This window comes from Sebastes umbrosus, chromosome 11 (assembly GCF_015220745.1).
Source record: "Sebastes umbrosus isolate fSebUmb1 chromosome 11, fSebUmb1.pri, whole genome shotgun sequence".
Classification (NCBI taxonomy): Eukaryota; Metazoa; Chordata; class Actinopteri; order Perciformes; family Sebastidae; genus Sebastes; species Sebastes umbrosus.
The window spans coordinates 14,279,659-14,292,017 of NC_051279.1; the positions used below are offsets into that span (position 1 = coordinate 14,279,659).

The following is a 12,359-nucleotide window of genomic DNA, read 5'->3' on the forward strand; positions in this document are numbered from 1 at the left end:
TCTCCAAAGGTGAGTGCACTTGGGTGTGTACTAATTTCACCACTACAATGGGCATACATAAACTACTTTCAGACTTTATTTTTGATGGAATCAGAAAACAAACAAAAAGGTTGGTGGCTTGAAATCATCCAAACAGGCTTTTATATTAATCCAGCAGTTGTTCAGTTCACTTCAACCACAGGTGTAACCATTGCCGTCAGATGGTAAGTCAGGAGTTGATTCTCTCAACTTAGCAAAGAAATGTCAACCTCATAAACACATAAAGCAAGAGATAGAAACAAACCAAAACAAACGTAAGTGCTCACACTGACAATTATATAGAAACTTGATTCACAACTGAAACTTTCTAACATCAAGGTCAAAAATCCTGCTTTAATCCTTAGCATGTATCATTTCTAAAAATATTCCAAACCTCATTATTTATATCCTTAGAGCTGTAACATGTTTACAACCATAATATATTGACATAGGAGGTGTATAGGAAAGTAAGTGCTTTCATTGCAGCTCTATCCTCCTAAAGAAGCAAAGCATCAGGCATGAAGAAGCCTGAATATTCGGTCAATTCACAGTCTACTCTTCACCTATAATGTTGGTATGTCAGTTTTATCATACAGTCATCCAGATCACCCACTGTAATAATAATTATTCAATAGTTTTGTGATATGAATAATGGCTTTTGCTGTGAATTTTCCCTTTATTCTATGAAAATACAAGTACATATACTACATATATACACCATATTTTTGATATCATAACTCATGAATAGCAGAATTCATATATAAATCTTTGCCTATTACTGTATAGTAGCATTTATAAGCAAAAATGAGTCATTTGAGATTCACTTGTTTTTTAGCTAGATGCTTTGCTTCAGTTTGTACGTTTAGCACATCAATTAAACAGCATTGTTGACCTTTCTGATAAAAATGTAAGAGGATAGTTAGTCACAACTGCCAAGCTCAGATTTCAGTCAGGAAGCTGACAATACTAAACATTTAAAGGGAGATATTAGCATTGACGTAGAAGCTTTTCACTTAAATGTGGGAGAAAGGAAAATGTCCGACTAAAAATGTAAGTCAGACAAGCTGTGTGTTTTTTGCAGTGATTTCTACTTGTGTAGCAAGGCTGTAAGCACAGTCACAGAACTTAAAATTAAACATTCTCATATTACTTTTCTAACTTTCAAAACACAAAAAAACATAGACAGATTCATTTAAAGCCAAATTACACAAGCAAAAAGCACTTGTGTGTTTTGTAAACTGCAACCGTCAGTGCACAACCAGGACCACGTAAAACAGCTTGCTGCAACCTGCACCGACTTCAAATCAATCATTAGCTAAGCAGAATAAGATAAGCAATGTGTCATTAAGTTTTAATCGGGTACAAATCCAACTTCTGAACTTCTCCCTTTTGTGCCAGATTTCCATGGAAGACGAGTCACTCTTTACTGGCTTTGCAATTTCAGATAAATGACTCATTTGTTTGACCTGAAACAGCTGAATAATATAGATCGGGTAGGAAGATGAGACAGGTCCATCAGCCCTGTGAGTAACATGCCCCTAAGTGACGAGCAGATCACACAATAGTTGCCCTAGGCACAAGTCTGGAAAACACGCAGTGTCGACAGGTCCTAACCTAAACCAGCACAAGAAAAACAAGACTTGTGTCTAACGGCAATCTGCAACTTGTGAAATAGAAAACTGTGTCACACAGTGAAAATTTCTGTCCCATTTCTGACACATTGAGGTCACATAGGTAGCAGGTGGTCATCTCTCTCCTCTGGCTCTTCTTCTAAAGGTTCTGCGGTGGCCACTCCCCTGTACGCCGGGGCATCCTCACGATTTCGTGACCGGCACACAAAGTCACACCCATCCTGTAAGGGGGGGGATAAAGATTGGTATGAATTAAAAAAGAAGAAGTCAGGAGCCTGATCTTTTAACGACGTTATGTATCAACTGCACAAGGCTTACCGCTGACAGATTGCCAACCTCCACCCAAAAAGCATAATTTGGGAATTGCTCCACCCCTTTGGCTCCGACAATCAGTCGTTGGTAGAGGAAACCTCCGATGAGATAAACAGCCAGAAGACAGACACCACTGGAAGAAGAGAAAGTCTATTATCACTAATCATTTACAACACTGGTTCCCAACCTGGGGGTATCAAAGCTTCACGGAGGTCGCGATTTCTTGATTTTCAGGGGTGTAAGACAACTTTTTGAAAAATATATACATTTGCCCTATATCTCAGCGTTTCATTCATTTCTGTGAAGAAAACTAAATGTTAGTTTTAAAGTTTAATTAAAATATAAACTTAAAACAAATCTCACAGGATAAGTGCACATTGAAGACCTGAACACAAGTTATATTCACAGAGCCTTCCCTCTCTGCTGAACAACCCCGTCAGTCAAAAAGCTAATAGAACAATGGCCAAGTGTCAGGGTGAAGAAAACAATGAATAAAAAGAAGCCTTTTAAGTACGGTAAATGGACTTGCGTTTATACAGCGTTTTTTTGGTCTTTCTGTCAGCATGTCAGCACACATTCATACAATGATGGCAGAGGCTGCCATACAAGGTGCCAACTTTGCCCATCAGGATCTAATCTAAATTCTCTTTAACACGCCGATGGCTACGCCTTCGGGAGCAATTTGGGGTTAAGTGTCTTGCTCAAGGACATGTGACATGTGACCGAGGAGCCGGGGATCGAACCACCGACCTTCCGATTGGTGGATGACCTGCTCTACCCTCTGAGACACAGCCACACCATTGTTAAAAATAAAAACACAATACAGAGAATTGTATTAAAAGTCCCTAAAAGTTTAGATTACTTGTTTTAAACAAACTTCCTGCAGTTATTGCATTCACTGTTTGGGTTAATTGTAAAGTTTATCAGTTGTTCTGTACTGCTATTGTTATGCATTGAATATAATATGAAATATCCATAAAATATGTCACTTAGTCAGGGGTTGTCAGTTTACTCAATGATCCCTTAAGGGGTCCCTTAAGGCGATAGGTTGGGAACCACTGATTTATAATATTATGTGCTTTAACATTAAGGGTTTTTGTGTCATTCCAGACTGTATTTACGCACATGATGAGTATTATGGACCCAGTGCTGATCTGGGACGGAACAACTTCGCACATTGCACTGGAGTCCAGCTCAATCAGGTAGAAACAGTCCTGCACCCTCTGCCTGTCTTCCAGCACCACCTTCATCTGGGGCTGGGAGTCAGACGGAGAGAGACAAAGGTTATTACAAGGTAACACACACTAAGAAAAGGAGACAGGGTGCACACAGGAGAAACATTAGGACATGTTCAGACCTACATTGTGTGAAAAACACAACCACTTCATTCATTTTGATAAGACTACTGCAGAGGTCTCCAGCAAAAAAAAGTTGACCTTGATTCAAAGTTTAGACAACACAATCTGACGTCATCCAGCAACATGCTGCATTGCACAGGCGCACATTCCCAGTAGATTACTTTGTAACATGAATGGAGCATTTCTACAGTTTCCCTTGTAATCATCAAGATGAAGAATAAATTGACTGTGATAACGTCCAGAGTTGTAGAGGCGCAGACACACCAACCCGATATCAAAGAACTAGCGGCGATGAAGGCCGACTGTTGCGTCGCCTCATGACGCCAATCAGAGTGATTTCTCTCACCGACGGGCGCCGCCGCAGATTCAACATGCTGAATCAGCCGTAGAACCTCAAACACGGGCAGACTAGAGCCAACCGTGCGGGACAGACTGCAAAAACTCGGCCAACAGGTGCTCACCGACGGCCCCAAACTTGCCGACGGCCAACGGTCGGCTTAATGTGTCAGGACCTTAAAATCCTGTGTCATAGTATTATAAACCGCTGTGCAGAGTTTGTCGATATTTTACACAAAGATTTACCTTGTACAGCAGCTGGATTCTCGCACGATCACGAGATCGTGCGAGAATTGTGGGATCACAAATCACACACAAATCCATCTTGTCAGACTTCAAGTAGTGCGTTTGCGTCCAGGCAGCCAGTGACTGGACCAATCAGCGTCCTGTGAGGAGCTACTGGCAGCTACGAGAGTGGGTTATGTGTGTGTGTTTATGTATAAGTGGCGAGCGACTGTTTGTTCAAAACAAAAATTGTGGCGCCTGAAGAGGTTAGCGTAGATGTATGTTAGCATCAGTTATATCAGAACTGGAGAGTATTTTTTCATTGAGAAAAGAGCAAAGAACGGCAATGAAGGCGTTTCTCGATGGGAAATATGTTTTTGATTGACAGATGGTTCATCCAATCACCTGCCAAGTATTTTTTTTGAAAGTGCCTGCCCTTTTCCAAAAAGGTTCCAATGACGGCTTCTCAGATGGTTCTGTGTAAACAAACCATCTGGCGCGTCAGGTTACTTAAAGATGCCTTCCTGCATCATACAGTATGTCATCTTCACACCTGAAGCAACCTGCCCGCACCAACGCAGCCCCTTGCATTTTTGTTTGAAACAGAGTGCCATTTTTAGACTGAACACCTGTAAAGTTAGCATTTCTTTTCACAAATCTGGTCACAGTCACATCTGTATTTTATCTTTTACCACGTCCGCTTTCTTGTTGCAAGAGATCATGACAATGGCTTTCCTCATTTCCATGGAGCAGTGGGCATCATATTTGTCGCCGTTTGTGTAGATCAACATCACCCAGTCACCTGCAAAAAAGACAATGCAGACAAAATACTGATCCAAAGCACTCTATGAAATGTTTAATCACGTGTTCAGAAATAATTCAAGTATAAAAACAATTCAAAAGCATTTTTTGGCTTATTATGCACATCGTTTTTCTTAAAACACAATGCAATTCTCCAACCTAAGATTCCAATTCACAGATGTTTAACGTTTACACACAAAGTCAGAGTAAATTATAGCTGCTGTGCAGGTGTGGGTCAGAGCCGGGCATTTCATGGAGGAAGAAGAGGAGGAAGATGAAAAAAGGAAGAGGAAGAAGACAAATGAGAAGTACAGGACGGTCCATCATCATTAAACCTTTAAGGCATTAGCATGTTCGTTCTGCCTTGATCGGGTCTCAAACTCACAATCTCAGACACCAAGGACATGTCACTGTCTTGGTGAGCTTACTGCCCGGGGGAATATCTACCGCTTCACACTATGACTCCACAGTATGACTTAAACAATTGCCAGAGTTGCATGGAAAGGCAGATTTCTAACTAGTGTCAAAAACTCAAATTTCGAGACAAACTTCTGAGAATTTGTGTACTTCATCTAGACAACAAAGAGATGTCTGTAATCTATTTTTATAAAGATTGATTGCTCCATAAGTGACAAACTGATGTTTAAAAATGCTTGATTCCCATTGACTGTAATGGTTTACATGAGAATAGAATTCAAAATACTGTAAAAAATACAGTTTTTGAAATAAAATTCTGAAATGTACCCTACATCTACCAAGACCTTAAAATTTTGTCATTTATTTTTATGAATGTTGGAGCTACATTTAGTGAGACTTTGCAATAGCTGTGTACAGTACTGTTTACAAACAAAAACGTTTTGATGCATTGTGGGCTCAATTAGGCTGGATCGTTTGTGGAGGACAGTCTGAAGATGCAGCAGAGCAAGTTTGGTGTCAATTGAGGAAAAAAATGTGGGAGGAGATAGGTTTAATTAGTTTCACATTTTTTGAGAAAACAGAGTGATGGACTTCATAATTCCTGCCAGGTTGAAGCATATGAACATTTCTGCTCACTTTGCCTACATTTTGGTGGAAGTTGCAAAGTGGTAGCACATGCAGCTGATTTGTTATGAATTTTCTAAGTTTTAAACTTTAGACAATTGCTGTACTGCAACCATCAGGACTATTGGCCCACAAAGTCAGTTGAGGAAGTTTGGTATGGGACTTGAACTATGACCTTTATGCAAAGTTTGGTTTATTTTTATGCATGAGAAGGCTGATTTCCTAAGAAGAAGAAGAAGATTCACAAAAACAAGAGGGACCCCCTAATTAGGGGGAAATTCTTATATTTTACAAAGACTTACTTCCTCCGATGGCCTGTGTTGCAGTATACCTGCCAATCACTGTTGGTTTAGTTTCAGGCGCCTTGTTGTCGAACTGAATAACCCCAGCTTCTGAAACACCGGCTGCGTCTCCACACAACTGGAACACATATGTGTAACTCTCCGTTCCATTCTTGGTCTCTGCTGTAAAGCTGCCAACATGAGAACAAATCCCAGAAAACAATTAATAATATGTGAGACAGTGGTGAAAAAAGAACAACACTGAATGGCAAGGGACAATCAGGCAAAATGCTTCCGTCACGGTTGGTTTGCATATTCAATTAGTGCTGACTTTTACACTGATAACAATCTAAAAACAACCTAACGTCATTTTGATGGCACTGATAATGCAGCTACAGTCACTTCTTACTTCTTATGGGCGAGTGGCTCTAGTCGATTGAGGACTTTCCGCTCTGACTCAGACTCATTTAACAGTTTACAGCTCTTGGTGCCATCAGCAGTGTACACCCCGCTCCCACACAGGACCAGCTGAACAACCAGGGTCCACACCAGGAAGGGCCCTCCACCGTGACTGTTGACCACCTGGAACAGATGTTAAATGAATAAAAATTATTGACACTTATAAAAAAAAAAAAAGAGACTTATTTTATTCATCACCATTCAAGCAATTCTCAAATACAATACTTATAATTAATTTGAAATTACGGTTGGACAATATGAAAATATATAATGTGAGATGATATTAACTGTTTTCCATCAGAGATTTTTCCATAAAGTGCGTACTATGGTAGAATACACGTGTTGGTACTATGGTAGCTTTCAGAGCAGTTTCATCAATTCATCAATTAGTCAATTGATGGAAGACTGATGGGCAAATATTTTGATAACAGATTAATAATTTAGGTAATTTTTTATTTAAAATTGCAAAGAAATGCTGCATGTATCAGTCATATATGGTATTAGACTGAATAACTTTGGGTTTTAGACTGTTGATCGAACAGAACAAGCTATTTGAATACACCACCTTAGGCTATGGGAAATTATAATGACCATTTTTCACTATTTTATAAAGAAAATGATTAATCAATCAATTGAGAAAATAATTGGCAAATCTATAATGAAAATACTCGTTAGTTGCAGCTTTAATGATTCTGACACATCTATTGTGGGCAAAGCTGCAAATCAAAGAAAAGGCCTGCTTTATGATAATTATTGAATAGGTATTCACTCAGGACTTTATAGGTGTTGGTTGTAAGGTAGCGATGTAGCCTTGGTGTGTTGGTAAAAACACTCAGGACGCTCTGATACGGTTGATTCCTCCTTTTACTGAATGATCTACATACAGCACAGTATTCCACACACAGGCTTACAGGTTTCCAGTTGAACGACGTGTGAACTTGAATGCGTGGTCTATAACAAGAAGAACATACAAAAGTGCCACAATATAATGAGTATTCAATTAACCAGTTATATTCAACCTAAATGGCTTATTATTAGCAATAGGAATTAATTTCCCATGATCTGGTTAGCTGTTACACGCTTCATCAGCCTAATCAACAACCAAACAGTAAAGTTACATTAAATTTTTATATCAATGTGACAAAGTACATTGATTTGGCAGGTATTTATTCACTGAATAACCAAAAACAGACAAATCATCTGATTATTTCATCCATATTTCTCACTTGACTTCCCAGAAAACACACTATGGAGAGAGGATTTTATCCATTTGGCCCACTTCTATTTGAAATACTTCAAAATGAAGTGTTGGGTTTTTGCATTGCATATCTCTTGATCACTATAAGGTATTTGCATGCTTATTTATTTGCTTCCTGAACAACTAGGAGGAAACAAGTTGTATTTTCTCTCTCATACACTCTCAATATTTGCACTATCTGTTTATATCATGTTTATAGCTTATTTTGTAAATTGTACATTTTTATTCTTATTTTATCTAACGTTTTATCTATTCTTTTGTTATTATACTGTTTGTCTTGCACCAACAAAGCCAAAGAAAATTCCTAGTGTATACCTCTTACACCTGGCAATAAACACCTTTCTGATTCTGATTTTAAGTGTAGGCTACAATATATAAGGACATAAAATAATACGAAGTGTACAAACTAATCGTGTAATTAAGTTATGAAACCTCATATATTTTTAGGTGTGTGCATGCAAAATGTCAATGGAAATAACTTTTCATGAGGAAAACACAGTGAGTTAAAATATACCATATCTTTTACTTTATTTATCTGCTTTTATTGTCTCGTGAAGCACTTTATAACATCTGTTTTGAGAAGTGCTATATAAATAAATGTATTATTATTATTATTATTACAAAATAATGGTGTAATCGTGTACATTAAGTTGTGAAACCTCATATATTTTAGGTGTGTGCATGCAAAATGTCTGTTCATGCTCGCATGAGGTAATAACTTTTCATGAGGAAAACACCGTGAGTTAAAGATACTCCTCTGAAAAAGCTTAACAGAGTTTAACTGGTGGCTGCATGGTGCACCTTACCTTCATGCCTTCTTGTCCTGTAAACACGTGTCTTTGTTGGTCTTAGTTAGTTACAGTTTAACAGTAGTTTAAACATGTAGCTGTAGATGATGTAGAGCTTCCTCCCGCTAACCTCCACTTCCTGGTTCACTTAACAAAGAAATAAAGCTGACATTTAGTTATCTAGACACAATAAAGTCAGTCTACATGAACTCGGGAGTTTTAAATGAACGTTTCTTAGCTGCACGTTTTCCCAGTTTTGGATAATAAACGCGCTTTTCCCCTCAAATTGTGTGAAGTAGCATCCGGGAGGCTAATAGAGATGCTACAGACAGCAGCGGAGTGCGGAAGTGAAACTAAACACACGTGACCATGTGACCGTCCGAATGCAGCCTCGACCAATCAGCGGCCTCCATCCGGGTCAGCTGACCAGAGGCTGACACCAGAGACTGACAGAGTTCAGCTGGAAAGAGGAAAAAGCTTCAAGCATGGCATGATGGCTACAGTTTCATCTGTGTGCATGTGAACTTGTCAACGCTGCACAAACCACCACAAATATCTAATCATCATTTAATAAGAATAATTCAAGTAAGTAATGCCTTAGTGAATTCACACTGGATTCATAACTGTGTGGAGATGGATACAGATCTATCTATCTATCTATCTATATATCATTATATTATGAGGTGGAAGAAGTACTCAGACCTTTTACTTAGTATAAGTAAAAGTAATTATATCACTGTCTATAAATACTCTGTTACAAGTAAAAGTACTGCATTTATAAATTAAAACTAATTACATTAATTAAATTTAATTAAAAGTAGGCTATGTAAGTATTAGCATAAAAAATATACTTAAAGTACCAAAAGTAAAAGTACTCATTATCAGAATGATAATATATATATATAATGATATATAATGAGATATATATATAAATATAGTTATTCTTAGTTGATTTATATTTTGAATATATATATATATTCTTAGTTGATTTATAATTTATATTAAATAATATCAACATTAAAAAGGAATCAAAAGTAACTAGTAAATAATGTCAGATAAATGTTGTGGAGTAAAAAGTAAGATATTTCCCTCTGACCTGAGTATTGCAACAAAAGCAGAGGAACACGTTAATGTGAAAGTGATCACAGTTTGGTCTCATTGTCTTTATTAATAACAGAGTCATATATATATATGTATATATATATTATTCTCAAATGGGCCATTCTGTTATTGGATATATTATTATTGATGCATTAATGTGTAAGCATCACTAATGTTCAGCTGGTAAAGGTGGAGTTAAAAGACTACTTAATAATATCAACATTAAAAAAGGAATCAAAAGTAACTAGTAACTAATGTCAGATAAATGTAGTGGAGTAAAAAGTAAGATATTTCCCTCTGAGATCTAGTGGAGTAAAAGTATAAAGTAGCAGAAAATTAAAATACTCAAGTTAAGTACAAGTACTTCAAAATTGTACTTAGGTAAAGTACTTAATGTACTTAGTTACATCCCACCACTGGTTATACTAAAAACCTAGGCCTTCATAAACTTAATTCATCAACAAAAGAATTGAACAAATCAAAATTATTGTTGTTAATGATGTCACCTGAACTCATTTATCTTTACTCTCTTTAAGGACCATAACAAGTCTAATCCTTGACTTTATACAGCAGTGGTTTAATTTCCCTCTTCTCTTAATGTCAACCAAACTAAAATGGCCATAAAGTTGATTCAACACCTCTCTAAACCACTTCTTAACAAAAACAAAAAAAGTATAATCTTCATGGTGGTAGGATTTATTGCAGGGATGTTGTGTTACACTGAATTAATTTTATTTTTGTTTATCCAATTACCTTAGCAATGTTGGCAACTGAGTGTATTTTGTCACTGATGTTGAATGATTGTGTACCTACTGCCATGTTTATTCTTATGGAAAGGTCTGTTATTTATATAGCATTCTTATGAAACAGAATATTTTGCTCTGGTATGAAATACCTTTTAGCAGCTAGGGCACATTTATATTAGGGCTCACAAAGTAGAGTACAAGTATATATACTGTTTTAGTTGCAGCAACAGCACATGGCAACACAAAGCTTGTTTTCTATACAGTAATCTGCACCTCATTCTTCCAAGTTATCATCATGAATTTGAATACAAGACAGCCTTTAACCTGATTGATTTCCCTGAAACAATGCCTCATTCTTCTAATCATAATCCAATTTCTAAAAGAAGTATTTAAAATGATAAGATTAAAGATGATAAACATTCCTCGGTAGCCTCCGTGTTTGCTCAATGCATTTAATACAACAGTCATGAGGAAACAGTTGGGGAAAAATCCACGAAGAGAGTTTATATGAGGAAATTGAGAGCGGTATCAATTTCCCTCGGGATCAATAAAGTTAGCATCTATCTATTGATCTATCTATCTATCTATCTATCTATCTATCTATCTAGTTTATATTACAATTAACTGATTTTTTTTTACCCCCTAACTGCTCGCCATCATTGTTACCTTTTTAACTTCAACAGATATTAAAATCCTTACGTAAGAAGACTACTATATAGAGTTCAGTTCATTTCAGTTACTTTATGTTGGTATTTAAGTGCAATAACATTATTTTTGCAACTCCCGAGTTGGTAAACATAGACAAAATAAGCAACATATTTAAAGAAATTTCAACATTTTCACAATGTTAGATCTTGCCTAATGTGACCTGGGAGGCGTCAGCCCCTGCGACCCTGCAAAGGATAAGCAGGTGTAGATAATGGATAAATTCATGGGTCAAAAGATTAGAGTATTTGCGCTAAAACTATCTAGTATGTAGGAATAGTTTGTCATCTTGGGAAATATACTTATTTGTGTTCATGCCAGATGAGAGGATTGATACCGCTCTCAATTTCCTCATATAACGCTCAGCAAGAAAGAGAAGAGTATTTCCCAAAATGTTGAACTATTCCTTTAAACAACTAGTAGCCATATACACTCAGTTGCCCGTCTATTTGGTAGACCTTTAAACTAATGCCCTCATTGATATAAATGGGAGTATAATTACATACAATTCAACAGCACCAGAGTAAAGTCTGCAAAATAACCATAAAATTTAATTACCTGAACAAAACTGAACACTATAAAAACATGTTGTTTTGGATTACATGATCTAGTTTTAGCTAGGTGTACTTAATAAACTTGCAATTTGAGATGTAAAAATTGTAAAATGCATTTATCGGAATTATAAATCAATTCAAATTAAGTACAAATCTGAAGGAGAAAGTGTGTCAATGTAAGTAATTAAGTGAGTCAAGGCAAAGTGGTAAAACCTGAGTAGTGCAACCAAAGCAGAGGAACAAGTTAATGTGAACGTTATCACAGTTTGGTCTCATTGTCTTTATTAATGACAGAGTCGTGGTTCTCCAACCTTTAATCAACATAGTAAAACAGTCATTGTTAAACAAATCATCCACAGATAACCCTTGTAAACGCCCCTCCCTTAGTTTCCTCCTCTGTGATTGCTTAATTTTTTTTAAATCATTAGAAATAGTTTGTGTTTCCCTTTCTTTCTCCTCTTTTCTACCTCTCAGGGGAATGTAGGGAAGTTTTTTTTATAGGCCTCAGTGAGCTCTCTGCCAAACTGTGTGTGTGTTCTCAATCTTCACTTTCTGTCTCCCCTCCCCCCACTCTCCCTTGTATTATCACAGCCCTGACTTACCTGGCTATGTGTGTGTTGTGCAGACACACCCGGCTACTCCATACCAACCAATCGCTGCTCCAAGAAACAGACACCAAGGAGGTGTACTTCCTGTGTTTCGCGAGAGAAGAATGGGTCAAGCGAGAGAAGACAGTTTTGTACTT

At 37.1% G+C, this 12,359-nt stretch overlaps 1 protein-coding gene across 2 annotated transcripts in view; it reads right to left on the reverse strand.

The window, feature by feature from the left end:
• The window catches only part of m6pr (mannose-6-phosphate receptor (cation dependent)), a 12,401-nt gene extending 46 nt beyond the window's left edge, over positions 1 to 12,355 (reverse strand). The window contains exons 1-8 of one of the 2 annotated variants that reach the window (XM_037785533.1): positions 12,217 to 12,355; positions 8,527 to 8,655; positions 6,413 to 6,585; positions 6,025 to 6,194; positions 4,573 to 4,682; positions 3,087 to 3,217; positions 1,968 to 2,094; positions 1 to 1,870 (exon numbers count right to left, since the gene is read on the reverse strand). The exon at positions 1 to 1,870 is cut by the window's left edge and continues 46 nt beyond it. In XM_037785533.1, coding sequence (XP_037641461.1) covers positions 1,745 to 1,870; positions 1,968 to 2,094; positions 3,087 to 3,217; positions 4,573 to 4,682; positions 6,025 to 6,194; positions 6,413 to 6,585; positions 8,527 to 8,532 — 843 coding nt within the window. In that variant the 5' untranslated portion in view covers positions 8,533 to 8,655; positions 12,217 to 12,355 and the 3' untranslated portion in view covers positions 1 to 1,744. Of the gene's footprint in view, positions 1,871 to 1,967; positions 2,095 to 3,086; positions 3,218 to 4,572; positions 4,683 to 6,024; positions 6,195 to 6,412; positions 6,586 to 8,526; positions 8,863 to 12,216 lie in introns of those variants that run through there. The other variant, XM_037785532.1, reaches the window with a different exon arrangement.
• Positions 12,356 to 12,359: the final 4 nt, after the last annotated feature.